Raw genomic sequence first — 16710 nt, 5'->3', positions numbered from 1 at the left:
ACATATTCGTGGAACCGCTATTCTAAAACATTATTTTTAACAGCTGAAACTAATTCTAATCTAATTCTTTGGTTTATTTAGAAAGGAGTAACAACGTGTTTCATCATTTGCAATCCTCAAAACAAAAATCATTATAATGGTGAAACCGTGATCAAAGCAACCATTCAAGGAGGAAAAAATAACAAGTAAGTGTTTTTTGGAAAGCTTGACGCTCCTATTTTATTGTATAATTTTTGTTTGAGTGAAAACACACACATTTTAAAGACGCTCATCAGTTTTGTGCGAAACGAGCGTCCGGGGCTATTCGGACCCCAAATTCCATCAATCAACGTTCAGCGGCTTGCGGCTACGATTGCACATTGCACATGCCACAGCAAAGAAAATGCATGATGAGCCAATCGACAGATGTGACTAACCAGATTAAGTTTTTGTAACGAATTTTTTTTTGCTTAAGGAATTTCTCTAATAAATATTTCACAAGTAAACATAATTCCATTGTATAAAAAATAATAAAAAAAACGGTCAGAATCACCCGTACATTGTAAAAGGTAACGACATATAATTAGCAAGGGACTGGAAGGTGAAGTATTTTTCAAATATTAAGAGCCATAGTACTCAAGGGAGAGCAAGGATTTGAAGTAAGAAAGTTTAGAAAAGCGTGGAGTAGGGTCAATGAACAAGCTTAGAGTTTCTCGGTTACTTAGCTTTTTGTCTTCTGCAGCGCAGGAGTCAGGATCTTTTGGCATTAAATGCGAATCACCTGAGTCTGCGGCATGTCCGGACAAGCGTAAAGTCAATTTAATGACCTATGCTGTCGGAGCCGACAAAGATTGACTCACTATAAGTCGTTAATAAAAAAGGAAAAAATTGTAAAAGGTTGAAAAAACGTAGAGTTTTTAAAATCGTCGCCTAGCACTGCCATGGAGTGGTGCAAATGAACTTTTGTGGCACCAAAATGTAGCTGCGGTTTTAAACTAACAATTAGGACCTTTTCCCAACAAATTTTTTGACATCTAAAAGGGCGATTTGCTGAGGTAGGTCCGAACAGCTCCGGGTTCCCGCATTATGTACGAGAGTTCCAGGAGTAGACGTCCAACCATTTCCACGTCAAGAAGCGCTGCGGCGAACACTATAACTCTTGATAAAATTTTCTGACGCAGCTGTCTGAGTATCGTTAAAACTAATGCACAAATATGCTTGATGATGTTTGATATTCCGTCAACCTAGAGGAGGGACTTTTTGTTTGCTAAATCGTTATTGATATTAAAACATTTCAGAAAAACGTTGATGAATCATTAGGGTGGCTCAAAAATAATTATTTTCTCGTAAAGGTTCATATTTGTGTTAAAGTTGAGGTTATGCTCCGAATTTCTATTTACATGTTCAAATATATTTGTAGTTGCCTTTACTGTTTATTAGGGTGGCTCAAAGCTATGTATTTTAGGATCAAATAATTTTTTCAATAATAATTATGGTACGCTGAATTTTGGAGCTACCTTTGCTGCTAATTAGGGTGGCTCAAAAATATATATATTTTGTCCATTTGGGTCCGATGATTTTTTCAATATTAATTACACGGTGCTACAATGATTTTGTACTTTTCAACTGACCTAGTATAGGTTTTAGATCTCGCCAAGCGCAACACAAGACAATGTTTGAAAAATGTTGAATACCCTTAAAATCTTCATTTATGGAAAAAAAAACTATTTTTCGGGACTTTCGGCAATAAAAAAATTTCTACGCGATCATTCTTCGACCGATTTTAATTTTTTTGAGAGTTCTGGAAAGAAGAAGAAATGAGCTTTCCAACGGTACGGTTTTAAATCAATAATATGAAAACAACCATAATTTTTGCGATTTTCTATGAAAATTTTGAAAATCACTCAACATTCTTCTAAAGAAGCTCTTTTGTTTTAATAAAATTTTAGAGAGGGCATACAATTTTGCCTCCATCGACCTATTTATCATCATAGATATTTTTTCCAAATTATGAACTTACTCGCATGAACTCTTTAGGGGTTAGTGAGGTATTGTCTCTCATTATAAGATGCTATAATTATATTGTAATTTTTTCCAATTTCCAGCTCAAAACTCACAAACATACTTTTGAATGTATACGTAATCGAGCTAAAAAAGTATTTTTTGAAAATTTTATATGAAACTGTCCTCTTAAAAGTTCATGCGAGCAAGTTTCTAATTTGGAAAAAATGAGTAACTTTGCCATTTTCCAAACCGATTTTAATCTTAAATAGGTCGTTGGATGCGGAATTCAAGGTTCTCCCTAAATTTCGACTTAAACAAAGACATTCCCTAATAAAAATGGGTACTTTCAGATTGTTGTCCCGAAACCGCATAATTCTTTTAATAGAAGTAAATAACATAGCGTACCGTTGGAAATGTCATTTCTTCTTCTTTCCAGAACATTTAGAGAATTTAAATTCATTTGGAAGATGACCGCGTAAAAAAAATTTCGTGATGAAAACCTTGAAAAAAAGGTTTTTTTTATATCAATCAAAATTTTGAGGGTTTCAATTGATCAATGACCTTTAACAGACTACTTTAAAAGAACATCATTTTTTTTGTGGCACCGTGTTATGGTACGATGATTTTTTCAATGTTGAAACGAAGAAATATATGGGCACAAAATGGTGCTTCAAACGTAATTATTTAGTGTCAACGGGCCAAATAAGTTAAAAAATTTTTTTTGAAACGCTGGCTTACTTGACATGACAAAAAATACCAATCAGTAGGGTGGTTGATGAATATTTTTCCGTGTTTGCTTTTGAGTATCCAGGTACTTTTATTTCATATCATACAGAAAACTTATATTTATATACATTTTTTGCTCATGTGGTTCATACAAAGATGATTTTATTTCATTTGAGTTATATCGCCTATTCGTAAGATGAATTAATTCAATGCACATTCTTATCAAAACGATGCTACTAAATCACTAGAATGAAGTAAGCCTAAACTCAACTGTGTTTAGTAAATTTGACAGTTACTGCCTAAGTTATCATGAAATAGTTCCAGAAACATAAATTTACATATTTCAATAGATTGAAATAGTTACTGTGTTTAAATAAGATACTATACTTTCGCCATCTAATAAACCACTAAATAAATAAATAAATAATAAAATTTGCCCCACGGCTTCCCTCACTTGTTCACTGGTGAAACCCTCGTAAACCATGCTTTCCATGTAGTTTGAAAGTTGTGGGTTAGAGTGGCTCGACATATGTCATTTTCAGCAAAATTTGGGAGTGGTTGAGTGCTCCCCGGGTATGTGCATTGAGCTTAAAGTTTGTATGGTATTTTATATGGGATAAGCAATTATTTTGCATTTACGTTAATAATGATGGTTATTTCACTTAATGTGAAAAACCAGCTTTACAAAACAATAGTTTAAACCTTTGTTAACAACTTTGTCAAAGACGGTAACTAGCTACGAGTTCTCAAAAAATAGTTATAACGATTTTAAAACTTATGGTTCAAACTAATTGCGGAAATTCATTGTTTCTACCATCACTGCCAGTGCACCACCGACATCGGTATTTTAAAATTGAACTGATGAGAATGTATTCATCGATTTGAGAATTTCCGCAATTAGTTTGACCCATAAGTTTTCAAATCGTTATAACTATTTTATGAAAACTTGTAGCTAGCTACCGTCTTCGACAAAGTTGTTAACAAAGGTTTGAACTATTGTTTTGTAAAGCTGGTTTTTCATATTGAGTAAAATAGCGATCATTACTAACGTAAATGCAAAATAATTGCTTTTCTCATATAAAATCCCATACAAACTTTAAGCTCAATGCACAAACCCGGGGAGCAATCAACCACTCCCAAGTTTTGCACAGGCATTTGGGATCACAAAAGGAACTCCAATAGTGCTGTGCCCGCTAGTTTAAATCATTTCAAATTTTCACATACAACCGCCAGCCACTCTATTGTGGGCGTGATTGCATCATTATTTTAGTTATAGAGTGATTATTCAAGTTTAATATCTGCCATAACCATGTGCCTTCTTTGGCTTTTTTTTAAATTTTAACTTCCGCAAAATTAGCTTAGGCTTATTTGAACCCATTCGCCGCGAAAGACAAAAGAAAAAAGCATCTTCTTGAAGTATAGTACTTCAAACGCTTCAAAAATTTCTGCTGAAATATTTTTCCCGGAGCTCAAATACGAATAACATCCGTTGTAATGATCGCAATCGCGATATTTTTTCACCATCTGATCGGAAATATGTGCACATGTTTCGTATTCGATTTCGCAAACTGTACGACAACTATAATTAAAGCAAAAACGGATTTTCCGATAACCTTTCGAAACGACTAGTAAAATGTGAAATTTGCAAACCTATTTCAGTCGATGCTGACATGCTAAACGAGCAACATGTTGACTGTATTGTCCGGACGGTACAATAAGCGGTAGACGCTATGAACTTTCTGCAACGTTGGCACACGGAAACGCTCTCGATCACATAGAAACCAATATAGGGGAGGCCGGGGTTAGTTGGCGGCGTTTTCAGTTTCCAATTTTTGACGCTTTGATGTAGGTAGATCTCGCAAAATAGAACAAGCGGCAGAGCAGACTGTTGGCAATATCTCTGATTTTTTTAAAAAATGTTTGATGCATTGTCTCCATTTTAGAGACAAAAATATGTGACGCGGAATACCCGCCAACTTGCCCCGGTCTCGGGGTAAGTTGGCGGTATGTGTGGATACTCCAAAAACTAAGCAATTAAATGGAGATTCAATTACTTAAAGGGTCCTTTTAGTTATGTTTATGTTTATTACCTTCACCAACAGGCCCCTTGGCCCCAATGGTGGTTGCTTAAACTAATTACATTTTAAAATTGACAACATTTTCACTTTTATCGCATTCCGCGTCCTGTTGGAGTCAAAGGCAGTCGCCACACTGTTAAAAATTCGTTGGAGTCCGGTAACAGCGCTCTGGCAACCATAGTTCGTTCTCCTGAACGGAACTCGCAGAAGGGAGTTATTGCGTAGAGCTCGCACGCGGGCTTGAAGATCCAGACGTCCGAGGATTGTTGGGCAATCCACTCTGGCAGAGAGTAAGTCCGAGACGAACAGGGCTCGAGAGCAGTCCCTTCGAATGCTGAGTGTATCGAGGTGTATTAGCTGGCAACGGTTTTCATAGCTCGGCAGCTGAAATCTGTTTCGCCATGGGAGATGACGAAGGGCGAAGCGTATGAACCTGCGTTGGACAGCCTCGATTCTGTCAATCCCGTTCTGGTAGTACGGATTCCAAACAGCTGAACAATATTCTAACGTTGAGCGGACCAACGCGCAGTAAAGCGATTTAAGACAATATACGTCCCTGAAGTTTTTCGCTATTCGGAAGATGAACCCAAGCTGTCGTGATGCCTTATCCACGATGTATGACGTATGTGGTTTGAATGTTAATGCCGAATCCATGATGACTCCGAGATCTTTGATGTGAGAGTGTCTTGGAACGCTCGAGCCGAAGAAACGGTAGTTAAACTGAGTCGGTTGGCGTTTCCGCGTGAACGTAACGATTGAGCATTTGCTCGGGTTTAAAACCATTCTGTTTAGATCACACCACGTACTAAAGCTGTCCAGTTCCCTCTGAAGAAGCTCGGCATCGGTTTTATCCCGTATTTGTTGAAAAATTTTCATGTCGTCGGCGAAAGAAAGGCGGGGTCCTTGTAATGTGAAATTGACGTCATTAAAGTAGAGGAGGAATATTACTGGACCGAGATGGCTTCCTTGTGGTATGCCGGATGTAGTGAAGAATGGTACAGATAGACAGTCCTTAATGCTGATTTGGAGTTGCCTTCCATCGAGGTAGGAACGAAACCAGCGCAGAAGTTGTCCATGAATGCCGAGTTTGTCCAGCTTCGCTATTGCAATATCATGGTTGATTTTGTCGAAGGCCGCAGATAGATCCATATAAATAGCATCGGTTTGCAATCCGTCAGCGAATCCATCCATTACATATGTTGTGAACGAGAGCAGGTTTGTCGTTGTCGATCGTTTAGGCATGAAACCGTGTTGGTCATCTGCAATGTAGTGTTTGCAGTGAAAGAAAATAGGATCTAACACAACCAGCTCGAACAGTTTTGATACAGCACTTAAACACGAGATTCCCCGATAATTGTCAATGTTCGATTTGTTTCCTTTTTTATGAACTGGAAACATGTGCGCTGCTTTCCAGCAGGAAGGGAATGTACCAGTAGTGAGTGATAGCTCGAAGACTCGCCGAAGTGGTTCAAGAAGCCCGCTGATGCACTTTTTGACAAAAATCGAGGGAACACCATCTGGACCCGGGGAACAAGATACTTTCAGTTTGGCACTTGCTGCAAGAATGGCAGCATTATCGACACAAATTCGGTTGATGGTTCGTCCTAGAGAAGGAGTTAAATTAGCGGCGGCAGCGACTTGTTGTGGTGGCAGGCGCTCGTTGGAAAAAACGCTTGAAAATTTGTCGGAGAACAGTTGGCAAATTTCCTTAGTGTCGGTGCCTAAAACTCCATTAAACGACATACAAGATGGCAAACCGGATTCCTTTCGCTGCTCGTTAACATACTTCCAGAACAACTTGGGCTTGGATTTCAGTTGACGCTCGACGTTTCGCTGGTGTCTAAAAAAGGCGCGTCTGCTTTGTTGTTTGTATTCGTGGTTGAGTTGAAAGTAGTGATTTCGTAATGCAAGTGTCTTATGCTTCGAGAATTTCTTAAATGCAGCTCGTTTGGCAGATTTTAAACGTCTAAGGACGGTTGATTGCCAGGGAGGGTGTTCATCGGTACTAATTATTCGTTTTGGTACATGACGGTCGATAAGGTAGTTAAGAATACTAGAAAACGTCATCGCTGCTTCGTTCGCGTCGTCATTGTTAATATTTTCGTCCCAGTTTATATCCAACAGCGTGCTAACGATGCTGTCGTAGTCAGCGTTTTTAAAATCGTAGACGATAGAGCTTGAGACGTCTTTAAACTTAACTCCTAGGTTACCAGCGAATACAAAATGTAGTGGGGGATGATGACGCACCTGCTTGACTAAAGGAGTCGGTGCAGTGCAGCAGTACGGAGCGCAGTCCCGGGCACTTACAAAGCAGAGGTCCAATGTACGTCCATTCTCGTTGGTGACATTATTAATTTGCCGAAGAGTTGCGCTGCTGTAGTTGTCCAAAATACAACTGGCATTGTTAATAACCGCAGATTTTTCGATATCCAATCGTAGAAAACCATTACTTGCCTGGCACCACGTCAAGCCAGGTAAGTTGAAGTCGCCCAGTATAACAATATCATCAGACGGGGCGGCGATCCAGGCGATAAAAGAAACGGAGGAAAGATGTACATCGATCAGGCTGGAATCACGAATTCTGTCAGGTGGAAAATACACAACACACAGGAACAGATTGCGATCGGCAAGTTTCACTGATATCCACACTTGTTCGGAGCACGCCCACCGGTCATCATTGATCACTCGGGCTTTTATACCACGGCGAACGGCGATAAGCACACCACCGCCTGATGGCTTGTGGCTGTTGAGGGCATTGCGGTCACAGCGGTAGACATCGAATGTTGAACCAAAGACCTGGCGAGACAGAGTACGGTTGTCTAGCCACGTCTCGGTCAAGGCGATAACGTCGTAACAGCAACCCTTTTGGAACGTGCTCAATGTATTTTCAAGAAATCTGTATATTAACCGACATTTGCTATTATATTTCAGTTTAAATACCCCGGTATTTTGACTTTGACACGTACTCCCTATACAAAAGCAAGCTTTCGTAATTCTTTATGCGATTGGCCGGAATAAATGTTCCCAGCATTGACAAGATACACAAGAAAAAGATTTTCTTACTTTGGAATGAATTCCAGAAATAAAAATTTTTGATGACTTTTTTGCAACTTGCGCCAACTTGCCCCGCGTGCAGCACCGCCAACTTACCCCAACCGCATATTTTATTAAAAACTATTTGAAAAATAACTGTTGTTTGTGGATAGATGTAACGTCTATACGGATACTGAAAGCTCCTTTCACGCACTATCGAAAAATATAATCATTCGGGAAATAGATTGAAAATCGCCCTAAATAACATAAAGAATTTGAAATTTAGAAAATTTACCCACAACCTCCACCAAACAAATCGTTTTGCAACAAAAACACATTGGATAATGGGTTTCACATAACTTGAGCTACACAAGAAAAGGCCGCGCTATATGTCAAATAGAAACCGAGAAAAAGGGATTCCGCCAACTTACTCCAACCGCCAACTAGCCCCGGGCTCACCTATTAGTAGAATTTCTGAAATTGATTGGTTAATATTTGGTACAGCTTAGGGTTGCCACCCCTCTGGGTTTGACCCGGAGACTCCGGTTTTCTGGAGCGATCTCCGGACCTCCGGGTTTTGCATCAATTTCTCCGGGTTTCGTGGGAAGTAGCATAATTTCAATTTTTTGGAATCAATTGATTTTTTACAAAATATTTAAAAAGTCTAAGTTAACTATTACTCTGGTTCAGATTTATTTTGCCCGACTAACCCTTCGTTTCAAGGTGGCGAAGACAAGTTAACCAAATATTGCTGATTTCTTTCACAAAGCAATGAAAATGGAAAACAAATCAAATTTACTACAAATTAAGGAAAGTTGTATTTCGCTATATGTTACAATTGAAATGTTGCATCCCACTAAGTCGCTCAAAATAATGTGAAAAGTTGTTTTGCTGCAATTTTACCAAATCAGTTTACTGTTAGTGGTGCTTATCACCAGCTGCATCAAGGTATGACAGATTTGATCTAATCCAACTGACTAGGTCAACATCAAACGAGTTCTTCCGCTGTTGTTGCTACTCCTTCAGCGACCCTTAACTGTTGGTTAGGGAGGTGAGTTTTGCCTCCTTAGTGCGACCTCTGGTGATGAATAACCGACATCACATAGTGCTCCCCATGTAATACCGCAGCCGTGCCGCCTTTGCTCCACTTTTCCTGTTAGTTATGGAGGAGAGCAATGCTCGCTTAACTTATCCTCCACAGCGAGAGTAGCTGGTGCTTTTGTATTCTTGGCACTTAGTCGGGGAAGTGAAATACTACACCAGATTATACCGAACAAATCGTCCTCAAACGTGAAAAATTTGCAGCTTTACTTTAACGTAGTAATAAAAATCGATTAAAGTGCTCTAAACTGCCGAGCAATATCTTTGATTCCAATTTCCCTCTAGTTCCACTCAAAAGTGAAAGGTCAGTGAAAATCTCCGGGTCAAAGCCTCTCCAGAGGTGGCAACCCTTACAGCTAAACGATTGTTGATTTTTCTAAACTTTTATTTTTGTTTTTCTATGAACAAAACAGTTACTAAAACAACTAAATCGTCTAGTTGAAAATGTGATGCTGTCAGTTGGCAAAGACCCACACCATCTGAATCAGCTCATCAAATAGCTCTAACAACGAATATAATTGTCGATTTCAAAATTGGTGCGAGTTGAAACTGAAAACCAGGATGGTTGTTTAAATCAATTGTAATATTGAAATAATTACTAACCATTTGTAACAGCTAATGATTTTGTTAATTATTAGGACTTTTTTCTTAATTCGTTTATTTGACAGGGCTCAATGCGTTAGCTTAGAGGAGCCATGGGTCTTTTATATAATTACAAGATGTAAAAATAAAAATTAAAATCAATTTTATTTTAAGCCTGTCAGATTTGGTGTGCGCAACTTGCTATTGCGAGCGGAGATCTTTTTTTGCGTCGGGAAGATGTTGTTTCTCTAATCAACTTCGGGGTTATCCATGTCTCTCTCGTTGTTGTTTACGTCCGTATAATTATCGTTATTACTGCCTTGATACTCTCGATCAGATGTTCTTCCTGCTTTCACGAATGTGAACATTCCATCCTTGGTGGTAGCTACTGGTAGTATTAGTTGTTAAGTTGGAAGCTTTTGCAGTTGTCATTATTTCCTGAACTGCAGCCACAAATTTAGCAACTGTTTGTGGTTCGGGTAAAGGTATTGGAACATGTGTGTTGGCATATTTTTCTGAAGATGAGATTTCCTCAGCGGTTTTTGGGCAGGGTTGTCCGTAATGTGCCGTTTGTTCACAGAACTGGCACGTATTAGTTTGTCCTTGATATGTACAGAGAGTTCGCTGTGTAATAGTATCTCCTCCTTCTGTTTTGTACTGCAGCGTAAGGTAGGAGGGAATGGGTTGATCTACCTGCATTCTCACCACAAAGACACCATTTGAAATACCTGGGAAGTAGTTTCTCCTTATGTCCTCCGTAATAGATTCCACTGCCCCGAAATTCGACATGAATCTTTTAATTGCGACTTTGCAAGTAAGTGGAGATAAATCATCATCACAAACAAGCACGTGTTTTAAGTTGTTCTGCGAAATGAATTTTTTTGCACATACCCGAATTTGTTGAAGGTTATCAGCACCGCATGTCTGACGTGCTCAAGCTATATGAAGGTGACATCCGAAAACCGAAGCTGCATTTTCACCAGAAACAGGATCACACTGAGTATCGTGACCGATGCCTTTGATGGTTGAAAAGAGACTGACGTATTAGGAGGACTTGTTACCCATGAAACAAAAAGCCAAATTATGCTAGTATATCTAGTTTATTGCCGTCATATCAAGGGCTTGATATATTCAAACGCGTTGTATCACTAGGACTCCAGGAGTCCACCAGGACTTGAGTGATCCGTAGTTATGCTGTCTAGATTCGACCCTCACCAACAGAAGACAAAAGTTAAGCCTGTAGGATATTTAGCCTGTTTTCTGACCCTGCCTCTTCTCGTTTTCCGATCCGTATACCTCACATTCTTGCTCTCACTTGGGTACTATGACTATAAATCTTCAAAACTTTCCCTACCCAGCAATCTCTAGCTAATTGAATGTCGTTGAAGTGTAAAAAAATAAATTCACATATGTCACTAAATGAGTTAGGCACTTCTAAGTATTATAACAAGATTATTAAACTAAACTTTAATATTTGTCAAAAAAAAATTAGAAAATGAACATAGCGAGCAAAGTATCCTTTTCAACTAAAGAAATTGCTGAAAAAAAATTTTGCAATTTTTTTTGTTTCCCTTTTGCTGTCTTTATTTTCAAGAAACTGACAGCATCCAAAAACAACTAATTTTTTCAGTCAATTGATGATAGGAAATCAACAGAATAGTTAGCTTATTCAGCAATTTTTAGTTGAAACAGGTAAGACAAATAGCAAAAATTGCAATATTATTTTTTTGTGATTGCGGAGTTTTCCGTGTATATACTCGCACACTCGCACCCAAAGTTACCCAATCACATACGGGTAATTTATAGAAAGAAGTGCTACGTGCTCGTTCAAATCATTCATCGATCGCACTTAAAATGATCAACATCGTAACTATATCGTCCGGAAGTGTCATCGTGGGGGGTTACGGTTCGCATGGCGGTGGTGGCACTGGCATCGACTCGAACACAGTTGGACCGTGTGGAGTTTGTAATGTGCACAATAATTTTGTAACTAATTCCTTAAAATGTACAATGACTAAAAATAATGGAAACACTTTGACTAAGCAGCGAGCGTTGCTAGGACTGCCAATTTGCCATCCAATGAATGGCGACACAGGTATAAAAATGGAATCCCATGAGTGCCGCCTGGTTCTATTTCTTTCCAATGATGCACTGACGGGCCAGCTTCATGTATAGACAGAACCATGATCACACATCACAGAAAATACAGAACGCTCTTTCTTTCGGAATTGAATAAACGGATTTAAAGTGTGTGGTGGTTCGGTGCGCGTTCAAGATTGCACTGCAGTGTATACATTCAAGCATGCACAGGCGTGTGCTCTTTGGTTCACTTTCCTCCGGCAAGCGATAGCGTGAGTGCGGTAGACGCTGTTGCGTTGGGTAAAGGAGATAGTGTTAGATTATTGGATACTGATATTTTGATTTTCTTCTGATCATTTAAGACAAGTTATTTCATATAGTTTACCTACGAGTTTTCTAGAGCATTTGTACATTACCCACGGAAACTTAAAATACACGGTCCTCGGGGCAAACTGGGAAAACGCTTTACGTATCATCGTGCACCATGCTATAAACACAGTTTTATATCGATCCACAGGATCAGATTAATTGTATATCAGTATGACAGAATTTGTACATCCACAATAATGAGTAAATGGTCAATGTTCATTTTGCTTCTTTTTGCGGATTTAGCGGCTCAATAAGTGAAATTATTCTTTAAAAGTAATGTCGTGATGCTACATACGTTGTCGGTTATTCTCATATGGGAAAATTGCAGGGTTAATGCGAATATTGTACCCTAAGAAACCTGCTTGGTTAAGGTTTGAATATATTATTATTTATAAGGCATTTGCTTTAACGCTCTAATGCTGAACTTCCACGCCCGAATGCGATTCTACTGGTTTTTGGCTGGTGGGTGCTTAAAGTAAATTGTGACTGGCTACGAACGATTCAGCTTTAGTGATATTGACTCTGAGGCGAAAAACAATTGAGGTACAGTTTGAGATTGTCGGGAAAACAGCCGAATTTTGAAATAAATCCTATCAACATGTTACTATTTGTGCATATCTATCATTTATATTAGCCAAGGTTAAATGAAATAATTAAATATATTAAAATTAAAAAAGTAACGAAATATTCTCAAACCTACCATACTTATGTTACCGTTAAAAAGTACTTTATTCCCTAGAGACAAAAAAAAACTTAAAGCTAGATGATGCCGAGTCCATCAAAGTTGCTCCAATTAAATTGCTCCAATTAAAATAATGTCACGAATAAAACAAGTCCCATCGCCGGTAAAACTATCACTCCTTCAAACTAAATAATGAATTAATACCCAGACGAGCGCAAGGACGAGTGTCTGCCTCAAGCGACCTTATCTGTACAGCAATTAGGTTTTTTATTCAAATACAGTATAAAAAAAGCGGAATACATCCCGACCTGGACAGGTACTCACCTGTGTTTGACGTGGTGAATAAAAAGCTTTCAGAGAAATCACTCCATCCGTAGCGGTTCCTGGGTACCGTTGACGTATGTATGTTTTCCCCCATTCGTTCGTTTTTTCGTTGGTCCCGTGGATGTTGGGGGGTTGCCAATTCGCAGCCGGCGTCGCCATCGTAGTCGTCGTCGTCGTCATCATCACCATCATCGTCATCATCATCGGATTGACGCCACCGGTGCCACCGGTTAGAAGAAGGTGTCATTTCCAGAATAGTCATCCCCAGGATGGACCATTTAATTACGTCCAAGTGGGGTCGAGTGTTGAAACGTGAAGCCGTCGGTTGAAAGATTTTATCCCACCGGTTTTTTGAATGTGCGATGAGTGTCAGCAATCAGCGTAGGTGTAAGAGAGGAAAAAAACGGAGAAAATATTTAATTTAGAATGGCATGTAGTATTCGCTGTGAGGGTGGATCCCTGAGTAGGTATTAGGGTCAAAATGACGAAAAAAATTCAATTAAAAGGTTAAAACTTCACTCCAGCATACAGTGATATTGCCCCCGGTAGCTCGGAAACAGCTGGTTCAAACCAACGAACATGATTTACGGCTATTAATATTCTATTTTCCCATCTTCCTCTGCCTTTCCTAACCACCGGCCGCCACATGTTGGACATAGATCATCCGGTTTCGATTGAAAACGGACTATTAAACCATAACCATTTGAATCGATTTTCCAGTGGGTTGTGGCTAGCCAGCATTAGTTGAATCTCTCGATGAAGGACAGAACCGGGGAGGGGGAGCTGTTCCCGAAGATGACCATAATAATTTGTCATTCATAATAGCTGTCAGCCGGTATTCGAACAGAAAAAGCTTTCCTCACTTCGGACGCAAATTTTGCTTTCGTTCAATCCAGCACGTTTTCAGCATTTCTTGCAGGGGTCTGCTGCAGAAGTTACGGGACGATGCTCGATTCCCTACGTTTTGTCGTCCGGACCAGACAATGAGGGGCAAGACTAAGCCGACAGAAGTGCTGATGCTGATGCCGTTGCAGCTGCACGCTGCTGCGACGGATGTAGACGTTAGGTTTAACCACATCAGCATTGACACATATGTCTGAGGAATTGGCAGCCAGGGAGGACGTGAGAAATAGAGATGCACCATTGGTGCTGATTACGGGTTGTGGTCACTTTGGTGTGTCATTCAAAAATAAAAAACGCAACGAGAGAAATGTACAAATGAATGTCGTTTCTATAAGGAAGGGTTGCCGAATCTTGAAAATATTGGTTTTTAACATGTAACACGAATTAGATTTTGAAGAGTTTCTTTAAATATTGTCGGACTTCCAATAAAACGTAGAATATACTTCAATAATTGACCGACTTTTAAGATACAGATTTCTTTCAACCTCTCTGGTGATTACTTGTTATAAGGAATAAAGTGATAGCGTATCATGTTGACTCGAATTGCAAAGTTTGTTTAAGGAATCGATTTTTGATTAGATCTTTATGTTTTTATAGCTAACATGTTTGATGACATTACAAATTCCGGTTTCTGATCAATATTATGCAGATGCAGAAGTAAACGTTCTGCTCACTCATTATATACCGCATATGTATTGGAAAAATCCGATGAGATCAATGATGACATGAAAGAAGACTTTTCCTCCACAACAACGAAGCGAAGGAAATAAATTGTGTATCCCTGTGTTTACGACTGTCGGAGTTTCATGGGTAAGGTTGTTCAACATGCAGTCTTTAAAGTAAAAAGTTAAAAGGAGTCAGAACCGTGTTAGCTCTCTACTGAGATGGTCCAATTCTCGTTTCGCTCTGGTGAACCGCCGTGTTATCCATGTTTCATGTATTGTTCTTAGAGTGCTTTCTACCAACAGACTACGCTTGAGTGAAAGCCGCCGAACAATAGATGATTGGGTGGTCTGTTATTAACGGGTCTTAAAATTTCCTACAAAAAACAATAAGTTTAGAATCAATGGAGATGAAATCTACCTCTTCTCCAAGTGATACGCCTAATAACAAAGTTAAGATTCATAAAGCCATGTTATCTGATATAAGAAATATTCCCAAATTCGACCGGTTCTTTTCTATGTCAAAAACAGACCATTCGATCGAATGAAGATATAGCGAGATTTTACAACGGAAGCTTCGGTCGCATCCGATTCAAACTGAGGGTGATTGTTAAATGGCAGCCCTAAGTTTGCGCCGCTAAAACAACAAAAATGATCCATAAAAAATTGAAAAACGATCCATAAAAAAGTTGTCCATGTTCCATAAAACAAAACTGAAAATCCATAAAACAGTGTGAATGATCCATAAAAAGGGGTGATTTAATCCATAGATTATGTAAAATTGAACCATAAAATGGTCGTAAAAGAGCACTAAAATAGTAATAAAAGAGCAATTAAAATCAACTAATGCCCCATAAAAATATTGGAAATGTTCCATAAAATGATACATTTTGCACCATAAATTTACTGACATTGATCCATAGAATATTAACAATGTACGTTAAAACACGTCGATATGTTCCATAATATGGACCAAAATGTTCCACGGTATTACAAAATGGAGCAATAAAGTGTCAGAAAAAGTTCCATAAATTTGATAAAAATGTTTGCTAAATAATTTTTCTTGGTCGATAGAAGATGTAAAAATGAACATTAGAATTGATTCATATATCGAACGTTAAATTATGGTTCATGGATATTTACAAAACGATCCATAGGAAAAGAAAATGTGAAACGATCCATTAATATGTGCTTATGCGCCAGAAAAATTAAATTTAATGAATTCATGCGAAATTGTTGCTATTCGAACTTATAATAAAGTTTATTACATTTGGTTGTAATGTCAAAGTACAACAAACAATGCATACATTATAGTTAAACTTCAGCTTCCGTATCCCACTAGTCAGCTAACTGACCTTAGCTAACCTGAAATCATTATGGCAACTCTTTAAACGTCAGGGTATTTATGATATTAGAGCGCTGAGAGTTATTAGACCACTGATACAGGCTGGCATGAGTCGCAAATACTATCTGAATAACTATCTGAAGCGAAAACGAACACTTTATACACGAACACTGACTAATGTGGCTACGCCACATCGCTTTCTAGTGCACTGTTCGACTTCGCTGTCGCTCAGTCGGCTTTTAACTAGCTATAGCCCCTATGTTTAAGTAAACCGAGCAAACGAGAGGACCACAGGTTTGCTTGCAATTCCAGCTACGGGTTAATCAATGCCTCGTCCAACGGATCCTCAGCGGCTTTGCGCCGCTTCGGATCCTTGGCCTCGGATATGCGGCCAAGCCGCATCACAACAGCTCCCAGTATAAGCTCACTTGTTAAAACACTGGCACTGTTATGAGAATTGTTAAGCACAACTTATTTTTTCAGTTTACCATAAAATTTCGCATGAATTCATTAAATTTATTTTTTCTAGTTCATAAGCACATATTAAGGGATCGTTTTACATTTTCTTTTCTTATGGATCGTTTTGTAAATATCCATGAACCATAATTTAACGTCGATATATGAATCATTTCTAATGTTCATTTGTACATCTTCTATGGACCAAGAAAAATTATTTAGCAAACATTTTCATCAAATTTATGGAACTTTTTCTGACATTTTATTGCTCCATTTTGTAATACCGTGGAACATTTTTGTCGATACTATGGAACATATCGACGTGTTTTAATGTACATTGTTAATATTCTATGAATCAATGTCAGTTAATTTATGGCGCAAAATGTA

The 16710-nt window shown here is 38.6% G+C and overlaps 1 protein-coding gene across 2 annotated transcripts in view; it reads right to left on the bottom strand.

The window, feature by feature from the left end:
• The window catches only part of LOC131685117 (hemicentin-1-like), a 574669-nt gene that overhangs the window by 23400 nt on the left and 534559 nt on the right, over positions 1-16710 (bottom strand). For both annotated transcript variants that reach the window (XM_058968577.1, XM_058968578.1), the window contains exon 10: positions 12958-13016. In XM_058968577.1, coding sequence (XP_058824560.1) covers positions 12958-13016 — 59 coding nt within the window. The remainder of the gene's footprint in view (positions 1-12957; positions 13017-16710) is intronic.

Source organism: Topomyia yanbarensis, chromosome 2, assembly GCF_030247195.1.
Source record: "Topomyia yanbarensis strain Yona2022 chromosome 2, ASM3024719v1, whole genome shotgun sequence".
NCBI classification, from domain to species: Eukaryota; Metazoa; Arthropoda; class Insecta; order Diptera; family Culicidae; genus Topomyia; species Topomyia yanbarensis.
This window is presented reverse-complemented; position numbering and strand designations above follow the sequence as displayed.